The 15,609-nt window shown below is 43.1% G+C and overlaps 1 protein-coding gene across 14 annotated transcripts; it reads left to right on the top strand.

Annotated features, from left to right (window-relative positions):
• Positions 1-231: 231 nt before the first annotated feature.
• LOC124036136 (endoplasmic reticulum mannosyl-oligosaccharide 1,2-alpha-mannosidase-like) lies at positions 232-13,437 on the top strand. Of its 14 annotated transcripts, none has more exons than XM_046350305.1 (18): positions 232-521; positions 968-1,182; positions 4,625-5,205; positions 5,418-7,314; positions 7,413-7,538; positions 8,103-8,246; positions 8,786-8,894; positions 8,992-9,107; positions 9,236-9,354; positions 9,547-9,659; positions 9,880-10,059; positions 10,160-10,308; positions 10,549-10,737; positions 10,910-11,100; positions 11,885-12,005; positions 12,122-12,316; positions 12,481-12,612; positions 12,863-13,436. In XM_046350305.1, exons 6-18 carry the CDS (start codon positions 8,142-8,144, stop codon positions 13,067-13,069), a joined length of 1,926 nt encoding a protein of 641 aa, XP_046206261.1. In that variant the 5' UTR covers positions 232-521; positions 968-1,182; positions 4,625-5,205; positions 5,418-7,314; positions 7,413-7,538; positions 8,103-8,141; the 3' UTR covers positions 13,070-13,436. The 14 variants fall into 14 exon arrangements, with proteins under 14 accessions (XP_046206261.1, XP_046206265.1, XP_046206264.1 ...); XM_046350309.1 differs by lacking the exon at positions 7,413-7,538 and having other exon boundaries at positions 4,625-4,731; positions 5,024-5,205; positions 12,863-13,435; XM_046350308.1 differs by lacking the exon at positions 7,413-7,538 and having other exon boundaries at positions 4,625-4,731; positions 4,850-5,205; positions 12,863-13,435.
• The last annotated feature ends 2,172 nt before the right edge of the window (positions 13,438-15,609 follow it).

Here is a 15,609-nt window from a genome sequence, read left to right as displayed (position 1 = left end):
TGAGATGTACTATCTAGTATCTGTCTGTCTATTTGGTCTTACTCTGAAAGCTTGACTCAGTGTTTTCTGTTAAGTACGCAACATTATTCGTGGCATTGCTATTGAGTTGTATTGACTGTGATTTTGTCTTCTGTCTTTGTAGGGAGACATTGGTCCTCATGGGGGGTGGGGGACCCCAGGTCTAACTGGACTTCCTGTGACGTTCAGTGATATGCTATTGCTATTTCCTTGACTTTTCTGAAAATAAAGTAGGATTTTTATTACAGAGAATAATTCAATTCTAACGTGATTCCTTTTCTCTGTCTATAGGGTTTGTTTGGAGAAATGGTATATTACTCTAAATACAAATACCTGCATGTGTTCCGTCTTTTTAATGCATACCTTGATGTGTTCTGTACATTTATTATGTGGAGATTGGTGGATTGACTGAGGGCACAGACTAAATGGACTATTCACCTGAATATCAGGGTCTAAAAGGATTTGCTGGAAAATCAGGTCCTATTGGAGTGAGAGGCCTGCCTGTGAGTATGACCTTCCTCGCGTCACTCCACATTACCAGCTGCGTTACCTCTATTTAATGAAATTTAAAGGATTCCTGACCCAATCTACATTTTAGTCATTTAGTAAACATGCATATCCAGAGCGACTTACAATTAGTGCATTCATCTTGAGATAGCTACATGTAGGTGGGACACACACATATCTCAGTCATAGTAAGGTTCAGAGAGGGGCAGGGACTCTGCAGGGACTCTGCTGTCCTAGGCATCAGGGTAAGCTGGCTCCACCATTGGGGTGCCAGGACAGAGAAGAACACTGACTGGCCTGACCGGGAGCTGACCTCTTGTGGCAGAACGAAGTGCTCGGGTGTGTTGGGATGTAGGGTTTGAGCATAGCCTGAAGGTAGGAAGCATCCCTGGGCAGTGAGTTTAACTTTCATATTGTGCTTGTTTTTCCTTTTATATATCAGGGTCTCCCTGGACCTCCTGGAACCTCTCTGAACCTTACCTTACTCTGGCACAGATCAAGGCAAGTTGTTGGTAATCTGTCAAAGCAAATCCCCCCCGACCAGGACGCCAACTACCTCCTGGTCCAGACTCTCCTGGACCCTTTGCACCAGGACCTGTGCTTGTTCATAGATCCACCAGATGGCACTATGGCTGTCCCAGCCGAACTTCACGAACGGTATGGGCTTCTTCCACAGGAAGCAATGTTCCCTCTCAGCTGCATGCGTGCGGGGGCTCGCAGTAGCCCGAGACTGCCGCGCAGCTCCCCAGGACTGCTGCGAGAAGAAATATCAGCCCACGGAGAGGGGCAGGATATTGAACTTTCTAGAGTTTTACCCCTTAGTTAACACTATCAACGTTTCTCTTTACTGTGAGAATTGTGATCAAATCAATGCAATATTAGCCACTTTCAATGCAACATATCGAAAAAAACTAACCATACAAGGAGATGTTGTTGTAGGCACAACACATTGGAGTAGAATTCTATTGCGCAGGAATCCGCCCGTACTCTACACAGACTCGTGCGGCATTAACAGTCAGAGCTGCAGTAGGCCTATAGCAAATTGACCATTGCCATATATGGATATGTGACATTTACTTTGAACTGGACTGTGTTTTCAGCTGTGGTCGTGAGTAGATGAGCTTGTTTTGACATGTAGCCACATGTCCACATTTTATTCATATCCTTTGCTAGTTAGTAAATTATTAGTCCCAGTTATAGATAATTTGTAGTCAGTAATAGGGGAGTGATTGCTTCCTACAAGAGCACAAAACATGTACATTTAAAAGCAAGTCAGGTAAAGATATTTTATTTTGTCTTAAAGGGGCAGTGTTGTATTTTGAGACAAGCTTGAATAAGCGAAAGTAGCCAATAGGCAGAGGGCGCATCATTTGTCTGATTCTCTGTAATAATGGTATGGGAATAACAATGCATTTTATTTTGTAAAGTGGTTTCTTGCATCAAACAACACAACAACAAGTTCAGTCACTTCCGTGTCTGAAGGTCAAGTGGATATACAGGTTAATGTCAGGCCCTGCATGTTTTTTCAAAAGTCTCATGGAATATAGGCCTACTGTACATTGAACACCACACATTGGTTGCTACTGTAGCCTGAATGATAGAACAGCTACAGTTGAAGTTTACATACACCTTAACCAAATACATTTAAACTCTGTTTTTCACAATTCCTGACATTTAATCCTAGACATTTAATCCTTTCCTGTTTTAGGTCAGTTAGGATCACCACTTTATTTTAAGAAGGGGAAATGTCAGAATAATATTAGATAATTATTTATTAAAGCTTTTATTTAGTTTACATACACTCAATTAGTATTTGGTAGCATTGCCTTTAAATGGTTTAACTTGGGTCAAATGTTTCGGGTAGCCTTCCACAAGCTTCCCACAATAGGTTGGGTGAATTTTGTCCCATTCCTCCTGGCAGAGCTGGTGTCACTGAGTCAGGTTTGTAGACCTCCTTGCTCACACACACTTTTTCAGTTCTGCCCACATATGTTCTATATGATTGAGGTCAGGGCTTTGTGATGGCCACTCCAATACCTTGACTTTGTTGTCCTTAAAACTTCTTGGCGCACCCATCCCGTTAGCGGGATCATTTTCATCAACATCCGCTGAATTGCAGAGCGCCAATTTCAAATTAAATTACTAAAAATATTTCATTTTTATGAAATCACAAGTGCAATATAGTAAAACACAGCGTAGCTAGTTGTTAATCCACCTGGCGTGTAAGATTTCAAAAAAGCTTTACAGCTAAAGCAAACCAAGCGTTTATGTAAGAACATCTCTCTCAGCAGACAAAACATTACAAACTGCTAGCAGCAAAGTAGATTGGTCACGAAAGTCAGAAAAGCAATAAAATGAATCGCTTACCTTTGATGATCTTCGGATGTTTGCAATCACGAGACTCCCAGTTACACAATAAATATTCCTTTTGTTCCAGAAAGATTATTTTTATATCCAAAATACCTCCATTTGGTTGGCGCGTTTTGTTCAGAAATCCACAGGCTCAAGCGGTCACGACGGGGCAGACGAAAATATATTTTTTCAATAGAAGAGAAAGAGAGAAAATGTCTGCTCCAAGCTGTTGCGCATGCAAAACTCTGCTGGCACCCAGCCATCCACTGACGTAATCGTCCTTGCTCATTTTTCAGAATAAAAGGCTGAAACTATGTCTAAAGACTGTTCACACCATGTGGAAGCCATGGGGAAAGGAATCTGGTTGATATCCCTTTAAATGGAGGGAAGGCATGCAATGGAACAGGGAGCTTTCACAATAAGAGGCACTTCCGAGTTGGATTTTCCTCAGGTTCTCGCCGGCAAAATATCAGTTCTGTTATACTCACAGACAATATTTTGACAGTTTTGGAAACTTTAGTGTTTTCTATCCTAATCTGACAATTATATGCATATTCTAACGTCTGTGCCTGAGAAATAGGCAGTTTAATTTGGGTACGTTTTTCATCCAAACATCAAAATACTGCCCCCTACACTCAACAGGTTAAACCATTTTGCCACAAATTTGGAAGTATGCTTGGGGTCATTGTCCATTTGGAAGAACCATTTGCGACCAAGCTTTAACTTCCTGACTGATGTCTTGAGATGAACACGTCTCCTTCCTGACCGGTATGATGGCTGCGTGGTCCCATGGTGTTTATACTTGCATACTATTGTTTGTACAGATGAACTTGGTACCTTCAGGCATTTGGAAATTGCTCCCAATGATGAACCAGACTTGTGGAGGTTTATAATTTCTTTGAGCTGATTTCTTTTGATTTTCCCATGATGTCAAGCAAAGAGGCACTGTTTTTCAAAGGTAGGCCTTGAAATACATCCACAGGTACACCTCCAATTGACTTAAATGATGTCAATTAGCCAATCAGAAGCTTCTAAAGCCATGATATCATTTTCTGGAATTTTCCAAGCTGTTTAAAGACACAGTCAACATAGTGTATGTATACTTCTGACCCACTGGAATTGTGATTCAGTGAATTATAAGTGAAGTAATCTGTCTGTAAACAATTGTTGGAAAAATTACTTGTGTCATACACAAAGTAGATGTCCTAACCGACTTGCTAAAACTATAGTTTGTTAACAAGACATTTATGGAGTAGTTTAAAAACGAGTTTTAATTACTCCAACATAAGTGTATGTACACTTCCAACTTCAACTGTATTTCCATGTTAAAATGTTATGGAATGCATTTTATCCATTGTTTTTAATGGTAGGCCTACATTATGATCAAATAGCCACATTAGCCGACTTGGCCACTGTTCAAACTGTAACATAAAGCAGCTACAGCCTCAGTGTTCACAGTAAATGCGCCCTGAAAGTTGCACAACATTTTCACAACGTTCAAGTTTGCGTGTGCTCAGCAGACCTGAAATGTGCTTGGTGTCGGAAAAAAAAACGAGAGGTAACATTGACAGGAACTATATTGATGTAATTATTTTCATGACAATGTGACACCTTCTCCATTATATTCTAACAGCATTTTAAATGTATAATATGTTTATTAGATTTGTGTGGAAGCAGTTGTACTCTACAGCAGCAGAGAGATTGAACCCTGATCAGTTTTTGACGTGAAGGTTGTTCCATGTTCCAGGGATGTGTTACATTGATCCTAACCAGGGCAGCCCAGCTGATGCCATTCTGGTCTACCGTGACTTCACTGCAGCACCAAAGAGCTGTCTGTCTCCCCTCCAGCCTCAGGTACTTCCACAGGTACTTCCACATACACCTCTGGCTCTGGGACCCTCTGAACTATAGATCTTTTTTTCATGTGGTAATAACATATGCTATGTGTGTTTGAAATTCGTTCAAACCTCAGGTGCCAATGAAGGCTTGGCTGAAGGATTCTAGGACAAATATCTCATTTCATTGGTTGAGTTCAATGGAAAGAGGCTTTCAAGTGAGGCTCAAATCCAACCTTGATTCTGTCTTGCTCTCGTGTCCTTAGTTTGATTTGATTCTTTGAAACCACACCTTCCATTCCCTCTCCCAGTTTGAGTATTCAGGACCGGATGTAGTGCAGATGAGGTTCCTTAGGTTAAACAGCAGGCTCACCAGTCAGAACATGACCTACTCCTGCCAGCCTGGGACAGACAGTGATCAGGGGAAAGAGAGTTGAAGTTCCTGGCAGACACACGAAGACAAAGTTACCTGGGGACATTACGAGAGTGTGTGGTATGTTTTCAGACTATAATGATGACCATGTACTGTATTAGATGATGACGATGGTGATCAATCAATCAAATTGTATTGGTCACATACACATAATTAGCAGATGTTATTGCGGGTGTAGCAAAATGATGATGAAGAGGAGGGGGCTGATGAGGGATGGTGAAGAGAGAGTCACTTCAGTGCTTGTAATTTACTTTGTGTTTCTTTCTTGGCAGTCCTCTGAGGAGCTGGATTCCGGAGACCGTCGTGAGTCAGGGTTCCAGTTTGAGAGCGAGGACCTCGATTTGCTTCCACTGAGAGATCTGGCAGTGTTAGGAAGCAGTGACCTAACACAGGAGTTTGGATTCACTGTCGGGTCTGTGTGCTTCAGCGAAAGGAAAGAGAGACACTCTCTCTAAGGACTGATAAGAGCAGAGACAACAATGAGACAATCACCAGACAACCTCCAGCTTGTGGGGAAATGACTCAGAGATACTGGAAAGAGACAGAGAAAGGCATCAGCATTTCTCCACTTCTCATGACAGAATTGTTTATTGACAAAGTAGAAGTACCAACCAACAGGACAAAGTGTCTGTTTTCTCTCTCCAAAGGTTAACCAGTTAACAAACATGAACTGGTTGGTCTGTGGCCAGGGATATTCTTGAGAGAAGGTATCTTTGTATTTTGTGTACACTGATTTTACACTGAATGTTTATGGTGCTATAATTCTGTTTTTTTACAAACATTCCCATACTTAATTCAGGTATGTTCTTGACCAAGAACACTGTGGTTTACACAACCTTCACTGCCGCAACTTAACAATGTGTCCCAAATCTGTGCTCACTCTACCCTTACATCCCAAGTTAGAAACTAAGGAACATATCAATATTGATCTCTTGGTCAAAAAGTAGGAAGACTAATACAATGAGGACTATTAGGAGCTATGACAATTAATTCATTGTATTTGGTGATAACATTTTATGCATTATTGCAGCACCTGATAGATACAGTAGCCTAACTACCATTGGTGAAATTGTAATGTTCTGATGTCTGTTGATACAGAGGAACAATGCGGTACTATAAAACATGTTGTCAAAGTTGATGTATATAGGTCATTCAATAAGACCAACGTTGACGTTTTCTGTAGATCCGTTGTGTCTCCTGTGTTTTTACCTCACTGCACCTTATTGTGATGTCCCTGCTAGAAGTTTATCTTTGTCCCTCCTCAATTTACCACATGATTTTACACCCTGACCTGGCTTTATTCTACCATGAACCCCAACCTGAGAAGCTTTGACAAGAGAAAAATGACTCCCCAGTTCTGTGAAAAACAGTTCTGATTCGAATGGAAAAACTACAGGAGGGACTTTATGTGGTGACTGCTCTTGATAATGTGCTTACAATTGATACCGGATTGCATGCAGCAGGCTTTGAACATGGTATGGAACTTCAATGACAGAGACAAAGGTATCTTTAAAGTTTTGCTCAGTTTCATCTTTGCTGAAAGGTGTGTGTTTGTAAATTGTGTGATTTACTTAATTTATTTGCTGGCCAGTTTTCTTCAAATGTTTTAAGTATCCAGTCAATGATCTCTCTCTCTCTCTCTCTCTCTCTCTCTCTCTCTCTCTCTCTCTCTCTCTCTCTCTCTCTCTCTCTCTCTCTCTCTCTCTCTCTCTCTCTAATATATATATATATATATATATATATATATATAAAATCCATATGTTCTCATGTTTTGTAATATGCACACGAGATACCAGTAATTGTTTGGGGTTCAACTGAAATATATGAATAAATTATTGTACTAATTTATTCATAATTCATTGGTATTGCCCCTCCTCAAAAATCACCCAAACAAGTGTAAAATATAAGCCATTTTAATTAAAACTTAAAGCACTTAAAAAGCGATGTGATTTGACTACATTAGATTAATGAACATTAACTACCGATGAAGAAGCTATGATGTTTCATGAAAATAATCGGGCGAAGTGTTGACATGAGAGAAAGGAGATAACTACAGTGTATAGCCCTCAGACATTGTTGCCCCTGCTCTGATCGCTCAGATGACTTTTTTTCCTGACACTGAGCATAGACATTTCTGCTGCTGTTGAGTAGAGGACCATTCTCTTCAAGGTAGGCAATCCTTTTAAACAAACACTTGCGTTTATCCTGTAAGACATGCTCCTCGTTTATAGCGAATTGACTGTACTCGTGTAACGGCTTGCTTTTAGTCTGTAGGCCTCGTAATGCCTCGGTCTCTAGTCGACGTGTGAATCGGTCAAGCCTCGCTCAAGACCCAGGACATTGGAATTGGGAGCTCCGAAGAGCACAAGAGACGATACATTGTAGTTTAAAATGTAAAGGTATTTCTAAATTCAACGTCTGTAGTTTTAGCCTGGGTTTTATTGGCAGACAGTACATTATTATGTAGGTTTGGCGCTGCTGTTTCACATCGTAATTAACAGCTGTTGCGCCAGGACTCCTGAGGTGAATAGCCTCCAGGCTTCCTCGTCAGATGGCATACAGTATTACACAACTAAAGTCATGTATTTCCTTTCTAAACTCATTTGACTTGTTTAGGAAAAAATGTAAGAAATATTTTTAATAGTGAGGACAAGTGGCTGACAGGCTGCAATAGGTGTGTAAAGTAAAATGACTTTAGTGACAGCAGCAAAATGTAAACGAAACTGCATTGCTTTGTTTTCAGATAGTTTGATTTCTCTATTGAAACAAAGTGATCCGTGTGTATATATATATGTATGTATGCATGCATGTGTCCTCAATATTAAAAGTAGCTTAATCTGTTTAGATTTAATAAACCACATCTCTCTACAGTTGAGTTTGTATCAGAGAAGATAATGTGTCGCCTATATATTGCATCTGCTGTCATTTCTAATTGGCAGCCCTCTTTCTCCCTCTAGCACTGTGCCTATGACTTCACCGTGTGGTGGGCTGGAGACATGAACCAACCATCAAGGACGGACTTTGTGTCTTTAACCCTCACTGGACAAGGAAGTGGCATCTATAATAACAGTAATCAGTGGAGAAGACAGTCCTGCTGGAGGGTGAGTGATGGCTGAAGGAAGGCAACCAACTTACTTATCTCACACACTGATCCGATGACTTATTATGTGCTATTTACAGTTTATTTCTATGCTGTAAGGCATATCGCTCTGAATGTTTTGTACATCAAATGTAGCATGACATTTTAATGGTTTACTAACTTGAGTAAAAAAATGTCTCAAAGACATAATTGTGATCATAACCATAATATCGTGTGATAGCCACTCAGAAAGGACATGACTGGTGCTCAGACCTGTCACTGTTAGTCAGTAGAGGTATGACCGTTGTTCATCAGAAGAATACGACGCTGCAGTGCTTCTGTATAGTAGCAGCATGTTACTATAGTGACGCAGTTGATCAGACATGTAGCACAGTGTGTGACATTCAGTGATTCTTCTGTATTTTTTGTTGATTGTGTGCTTGTCTCTCCTGACGGACAAGCCAGCGCAGGCCATTTACAAATGAGTTTTTATCTAATTCGCCCTGTGCTTATGGCTTTGTCATTTTCTCTCTCACCCAAATTGCACCCATATATCCACAGAAATGGAAACTGTTATCCAGATTGCAGCGCAACCTAATCCTCTTCACCGTGGCTCTCATGTTAGTTTGTGGGATTGCTACTAACCCCAGTGTCACAGAACATTTCCGAGGTAAGTCCAGCAAAACAGTGGAATTGTTATAATGTATGGTGGTGACTGTTCCAGAGGCACCAGAGACTGAGCATTCTCCCCTCTGCTTCCTCCCCAGGCTTGGCTGTTGTTGCGAAGGAGGAAGGTGACCATGCTCTGAAACCTGTCATCCATGAGGTCCAACCTGAGTTGGACAATCTGAACCGACAGTTAGTACCAGAGTCACCTTCAGAGGTTGGTACATTCCACTTTACTACTAAAGCCAACCTTTGACTATGACAAAATATGTGGATTGACACATCCAGTAAGCTGGGTTTCTGAAGTAAAGCTTTTCCCTCCCTTTACCATGTCTCTTCCTTCAGAAGCAGAAGAGGGCAGCCCACAAGCGGGGGCCACCCGGCCTTCAGAACCGACTGCAAAAGAAAGGGAACTTGTCAAATACCCAGGTGGAGAAAGAGGAGGGAGAGAAGCCACTTGTTAAGTAAGACTAGCCTCTAATCAGTGGAGAGAACTGATGGACTGATTGATAACAACATACTGATACACCTTTATTGCATGGGTTAGAGAAGTGGATTGTGATGCGTAATCTGAATAAAATATACAACTCGATTCCAAGCAAATATAAACATGTTTTCTTGTCTTCTCATCTTGACTGGCCCCTATGTGTGTTTAGCTGGCGTGTGGCCATGATTGACCAAGCCACTGAAAGAAGAACTGCCAAGGAAGCAGCGAACAAGGTGGATGTCCCAGAGGTTGAGCAAGAGGGCCATTCACACAAGGAGCCAGGTCTTTGCCATGTTTATGCCTCTACTGTCTCTCTCTGTCTCTCTCTGCTCAAACCCTCCATAGCACCCCTTCATGACCATGAACAACAGCTGAGTTTATTAACCACACGTTGAGTTTGATGTGTGCATGGCCTGAAAGAGACTTAAATAGAAGTTGTGAATTCATCATTCTGGAACGGACTTGGATGGTGGCCTATTATCTTGGCACGTGTGTGTTTCAGAAGTCGATAGGCTTGAGGCAGTACGTGATGCTTTCAGACATGCATGGAAGGGCTACAAAGAGTTTGCCTGGGGGAAAGATGAGCTGAGGCCCATGTCTAAGTCCTATGGAGAGTGGTTTGGCCTAGGCTTGACCCTAATTGATGCACTGGATACAATGTGGATTCTCAACCTCAAAAAAGGTACCTACAGTACATTCACGATCCAGCTTTTCTATATACCTTCTGTATCAGAGTTTTCATGGAGTTAGACCACTAAAGTTTCTTGCCCTCTTTTGGACAGAGTTTGAGGAGGCTAAGACCTGGGTGTCCACAGAGCTGTCCTTTGATAAAGACGTGGACGTGAACCTGTTTGAGAGCACCATCCGTATCCTGGGCGGCTTGCTAAGCACTTACCATCTGACTGGAGACACTCTGTTCCTGGACAAGGCTGTGAGTCACGTACAGGGAGACCTATAGAGAGCTGGCACTTACTGTTTCTGGTGCTGAGCCTCTGGCACTTCCTCCTCCAGTCCCTCTGCCTCTCAAAGACCCTTTCATGGGCTGCTGCTAATTTTGCTGTTGGTCATATGAATTAAGTCCTGAAATTCTCTTTGGGAGATGGGGGTCTGGTTAAGGAAACCAAATTGATGGGCATTTCTGTTTTTTTATTTTATTTGTATGACTTTGCAGAAAGATATAGGAACGAGGTTAATGCCTGCCTTCAACACCCCATCCAAGATCCCCTACTCAGATGTGAACATTGGGAAGGGTACGGCCCACCCCCCTCGATGGACGTCGGACAGCACTGTTGCGGAGGTCACCAGCATCCAGCTGGAATTTAGGGAGCTGAGTCGCCTCACTCAGGACACACGCTACCAGGTAAACCAAGCCACAACAGAGTATCAGGATCTGTTGGTAATGTTCATACCAACACTCAAAAGCAATGTTCCAATGACAGGACTCGATTTGACGTCAGGTTTGATATATACAGCACTCTATCAATCATCTCTGACGACATTTAACTGACTTTCTCCATCCCCTTCTTCTACAGGCTGCAGTGGATGAGGTCATGCAGAAAGTCCACAAGCTGGAGGGGAAGCAGGATGGCCTCGTCCCCATGTTCATCAACACCAACAGTGGCCAGTTCACCCATTTGGGGATGTTCACGCTGGGTGCACGGGCAGACAGCTACTACGAATACCTCCTCAAACAGTGGATCCAGGGAGGCAAGAAGGAGACGGCGTGAGTAAAACTATTTTCTAAACACTTTCCGGTCTACTTTTCTCAAGGCTGTATATGAGGTTTAGGCTGACGCTAAGTCAGGTCTAGCCACTCAGGTCCTAGTGATCTTGTCTAGGCTCCCTGCTAAGTACTGGGGGCAGGCAGCGGAGTTGTCCCTGCTCTAGCTTGCTGTCATGTTTGACAGTCTCATAGCTTGATCTCCTCAGAGCTGTCCCTCCCCTGATGTAACTGAGATGACTTAAACAGCCCAAGTCTCTCTGTTACCTGTCGTGCTGGACAAGCTGTGTGGATGTGAAGGAACAGCTGTATGTCGTATCAGGCTGTGCATAAGACTGAACATTTCATGACTCTGTCTGGTGATATTTGCTCAACTTCATGCACAACTAGGTCTTCAGAGCTGCCTTTATAAAACATTTACCCTCAGTTGGAACAGCTCTCCCAGACCCAGCACAGCTTGAGGACAGATTTGAGTTATTGTACTATGCTTTAAATGTAGTTCCTTGTATTTTATTTTTTTCTTGGCTCAGTGCTGTATCAGTCGGTGTTGTGGATTCTATGGGACACATTTAAAATAACAGAAAACTACGCAAGTACCATTAAGCTGACTGCTTCTCAGTATTTGTGTAGTTATAGACTATATTCCTTTAAGTCAAAGCAGTGTTGTGCTTATACAGAGCAGTACAAATAAACAGATGTGCTTGGCTGTAAAGCTGTGGCTGTTTTGGGTGTTCCTCGGGTTGTGCTCCAGAGTGCTTGGCTATAAAGCTGTGACTGTGTTCCTCAGGTTGCTGGAGGATTACCTGCAGGCCCTGGAGGGAGTGAAGAAGAACCTGCTGAAGAAGTCCTCTCCGAACAGGCTGACCTTCGTTGGGGAGCTTTCCCATGGCAGGTTCAGCCCCAAAATGGTTAGGATACTGACTATGCACACTAGATGAGTGTGTGTTGAAAAAGCTGCTGTTTTCTCTAGATTGTGTAACATGGACATGGACTTTCTCCACTGAACCCCCCTCCCCCATGTCAGGACCACCTGGTGTGTTTCCTCCCTGGGACCCTGGCTCTAGGGGCCCACCACGGCCTGCCAGCAGAACACATGGAGCTGGCCAAGCAGCTGATGGAGACCTGCTACCAGATGTATGCCCAGATGGAGACTGGCCTGAGCCCTGAGATTGTCCACTTTAACATGCACGAGGGCAGCATCGGAGATGTAGATGTGAAGGTAGGGGTGTGCTCTGAACAACACTCACAGCAGAGATATGGTTATGATCAACACCCAACTGAAGTGCTATTTGGTTCCTGACGATCTCTTTCACTGTTGTGAAGTGTGTATTTTTGTTGATGCAATTAATATTATTGTTTCCCGTGTGTGTGTCATTACTTCAGCTTGCAGACAGACACAACCTCCTGCGCCCTGAGACGGTGGAGAGCTTGTTCTATCTGTACAGGTTCACTAAAGACAGGAAGTACAGGGACTGGGGCTGGGAGATCCTCCAGAACTTCAACAAGTATACCAAGGTGAGCGAGCACAGTCACTAACCAGCCTAGAATACTGTAAATACTGTAAGTAAATGAACCCGCCTGGTCCCAGATCTGTTTGGCATGACAATAGGAGTCATCTGGAACCAGGCTACTGAGAAATGCATTGTTAAAGTGAGTGATGAATCCTTATGTGTTAATTGAGTTAGTATTCCACAGACATTGCGCATCCTTATAATAATGTGTGATAACAACATGTGATAACGTAATAACATGCGTGTCTCACCAGGTTTCTACTGGTGGCTACACGTCCATCAACAACGTCCGGGACCCAGAGTACCCCAGCCCCCGGGACAAGATGGAGAGTTTCTTCCTGGGGGAGACTCTCAAATACTTCTACCTGCTGTTCTCCGATGACCCGGAGCTGCTCAGTCTGGACAAGTATGTGTTCAACACAGAGGCTCACCCCCTGCCCATCTGGCCCACTGCACAGTGAGAGATACACAGGGCAGGGTCAACATGAAGCACATATACAGTAATACATCACAGCTCAGGGCTTGGCTAACACCAATATATCTAGTTATTCCTTATTGCATATCTCAGTGACTCAAATTTGGGTTGGTTTACCCTCTCCTAAATCGAAAACTCTGGGGGAATTTTTTTTTAAAGCCGAAATTCATTGTTTGTTTAAAAAGTGATTGTTATAGCCATGATGGGGAGGGGTTGCAGCAGTGCTGGGGTGAGATTGAAGCGTCGTAGCTTTGATATACAGAGGGGCAAAAAAGTATTTAGTCAGCCACCAATTGTGCAAGTTCTCCCACTTAAAAAGATGAGAGGCCTGTAATTTTCATCATAGGTACACTTAAACTATGACAGACAAAATGAGAGAGAGAAATCCAGAAAATCACATTGTAGGATTTTTTATTAATTAATTTGCAAATTATGGTGGAAAATAAGTATTTGGTCACCTACAAACAAGCAAGATTTCTGGCTCTCACAGACCTGTAACTTCTTCTTTAAGAGGCTCCTCTGTCCTCCACTCGTTACCTGTATTAATGGCACCTGTTTGAACTTGTTATCAGTATAAAAGACACCTGTCCACAACCTCAAACAGTCACACTCCAAACTTCACTATGGCCAAGACCAAAGAGCTGTCAAAGGACACCAGAAACAAAATGGTAGACATGCACCAGGCTGGGAAGACTGAATCTGCAATAGGTAAGCAGCTTGGTTTGAAGAAATCAACTGTGGGAGCAATTATTATGAAATGGAAGACATACAAGACCACTGATAATCTCCCTCGATCTGGGGCTCCACGCAAGATCTCACCCTGTGGGGTCAAAATGATCGCAAGAACGGTGAGCAAAATTCCCAGAACCACACGGGGGGACCTAGTGAATGACCTGCAGAGAGCTGGGACCAAAGTAACAAAGCCTACCATCAGTAACACACTACGCCGCCAGGGACTCAAATCCTGCAGTGCCAGATGTGTCCCCCTGCTTAAGCCAGTACATGTCCAGGCCCGTCTGAAGTTTGCTAGAGAGCATTTGGATGATCCAGAAGAAGTTTGGGAGAATGTCATATGTTCAGATGAAACCAAAATGTAACTTTTTGGTAAAAACTCAACTTGTCGTGTTTGGAGGACAAAGAATGCTGAGTTGCATCCAAAGAACACCATACCTACTGTGAAGCATGGGGGTGGAAACATCATGCTTTGGGGCTGTTTTTCTGCAAAGGGACCAGGACGACTGATCCGTGTAAAGGAAAGAATGAATGGGGCCATGTATCGTGAGATTTTGAGTGAAAACCTCCTTCCATCAGCAAGGGCTTTGAAGATGAAACGTGGCTGGGTCTTTCAGCATGACAATGATCCCAAACACACCGCCCGGGCATTGAAGGAGTGGCTTCGTAAGAAGCATTTCAAGGTCCTGGAGTGGCCTAGCAGTTTCCAGATCTCAACCCCATAGAAAATATTTGGAGGGAGTTGAAAGTCCGTGTTGCCCAGCAACAGCCCCAAAACATCATTGCTCTAGAGGAGATCTGCATGGAGGAATGGGCCAAAATACCAGCAACAGTGTGTGAAAACCTTGTGAAGACTTACAGAAAACGTCTGACCTCTGTCATTGCCAACAAAGGGTATATTATTTCCTTATTAGGGTCCTTATTTTCCACAATAATTTGCAATAAAAATCCTAAAATGTGATTTTCTGGATTTTTTTTTTTCTTCTCATTTTGTTTGTCATAGTTGAAATGTACCTATGATGAAAATTACAGGCCTCTCTCATATTTTTAAGTGGGAGAACTTGCACAATTGGTGGCTGACTAAATACTTTTTTGCCCCACTGTATATTTGGTTATCTTTGTCTGTTCTCTGTCATGCAGGTGAAAGAGGACCCAAACGCGACTTAACAGAAACAGAGTTTATTAATGTTCAAAACGGAATAACTGAAATCCTCTAGATTTGTAGAGGGGAAAACAACTGGAGAAGCGGCCACAGACTGCAGGTCGCTTCGGGTAGGCGCAGGCCGTAGTCGACTGAGACACCTGCTCACACGCAGCGTCTGATGAAGGCACAAAACACGACAGGACAGGGTGATACACAATCACGGCAAAAAACACGACAGGACAGGGCGAAACGCAATCACAGCATGGTGAATACAAAACAAGGAACCGACGGCACAGGAACGGAACACAAAGGAATAAATAGGGACTCTAATCAGGGGAAAGGATCGGGAACAGGTGTGGGAAGACTAAATGATGATTAGGGGAATAGGAACAGCTGGGAGCAGGAACGGAACGATAGAGAGAAGAGAGAGCGAGAGAGTGAGAGAGGGAGGGGGAGAGAGAGGGCTAGAAGGAGGGAAAGAACCAAATAAGACCAGCAGAGGGAAACGAATAGAATGGGAAGCACAGGGACAAGACAAGATAATAAATGACAAACATGACAGTACCCCCCACTCACCGAGCGCCTCCTGGCGCTCTCGAGGAGGAACACTGGCGGCAACGGAGGAAATCATAGATCAAACGGTCCAGCAC

The sequence above is a fragment of the Oncorhynchus gorbuscha genome, linkage group LG05 (assembly GCF_021184085.1).
Source record: "Oncorhynchus gorbuscha isolate QuinsamMale2020 ecotype Even-year linkage group LG05, OgorEven_v1.0, whole genome shotgun sequence".
NCBI classification, from domain to species: Eukaryota; Metazoa; Chordata; class Actinopteri; order Salmoniformes; family Salmonidae; genus Oncorhynchus; species Oncorhynchus gorbuscha.
Note: the sequence above shows the minus strand (reverse complement) of the source record. Positions and strands in the feature narration are given on the sequence as shown.

Excerpts from the sequence above, each read along its gene's own strand:
- LOC124036136 (XM_046350305.1), top strand. The coding sequence starts at position 8,142 with ATGAACCAACCATCAAGGACGGACTTTGTGTCTTTAACCCTCACTGGA. Across the intron at positions 10,060-10,159 it reads GATTCTCAACCTCAAAAAAG|AGTTTGAGGAGGCTAAGACC; the intron begins GTACCTACAGTA and ends TCTTTTGGACAG. Across the intron at positions 10,738-10,909 it reads CTCAGGACACACGCTACCAG|GCTGCAGTGGATGAGGTCAT; the intron begins GTAAACCAAGCC and ends CTTCTTCTACAG.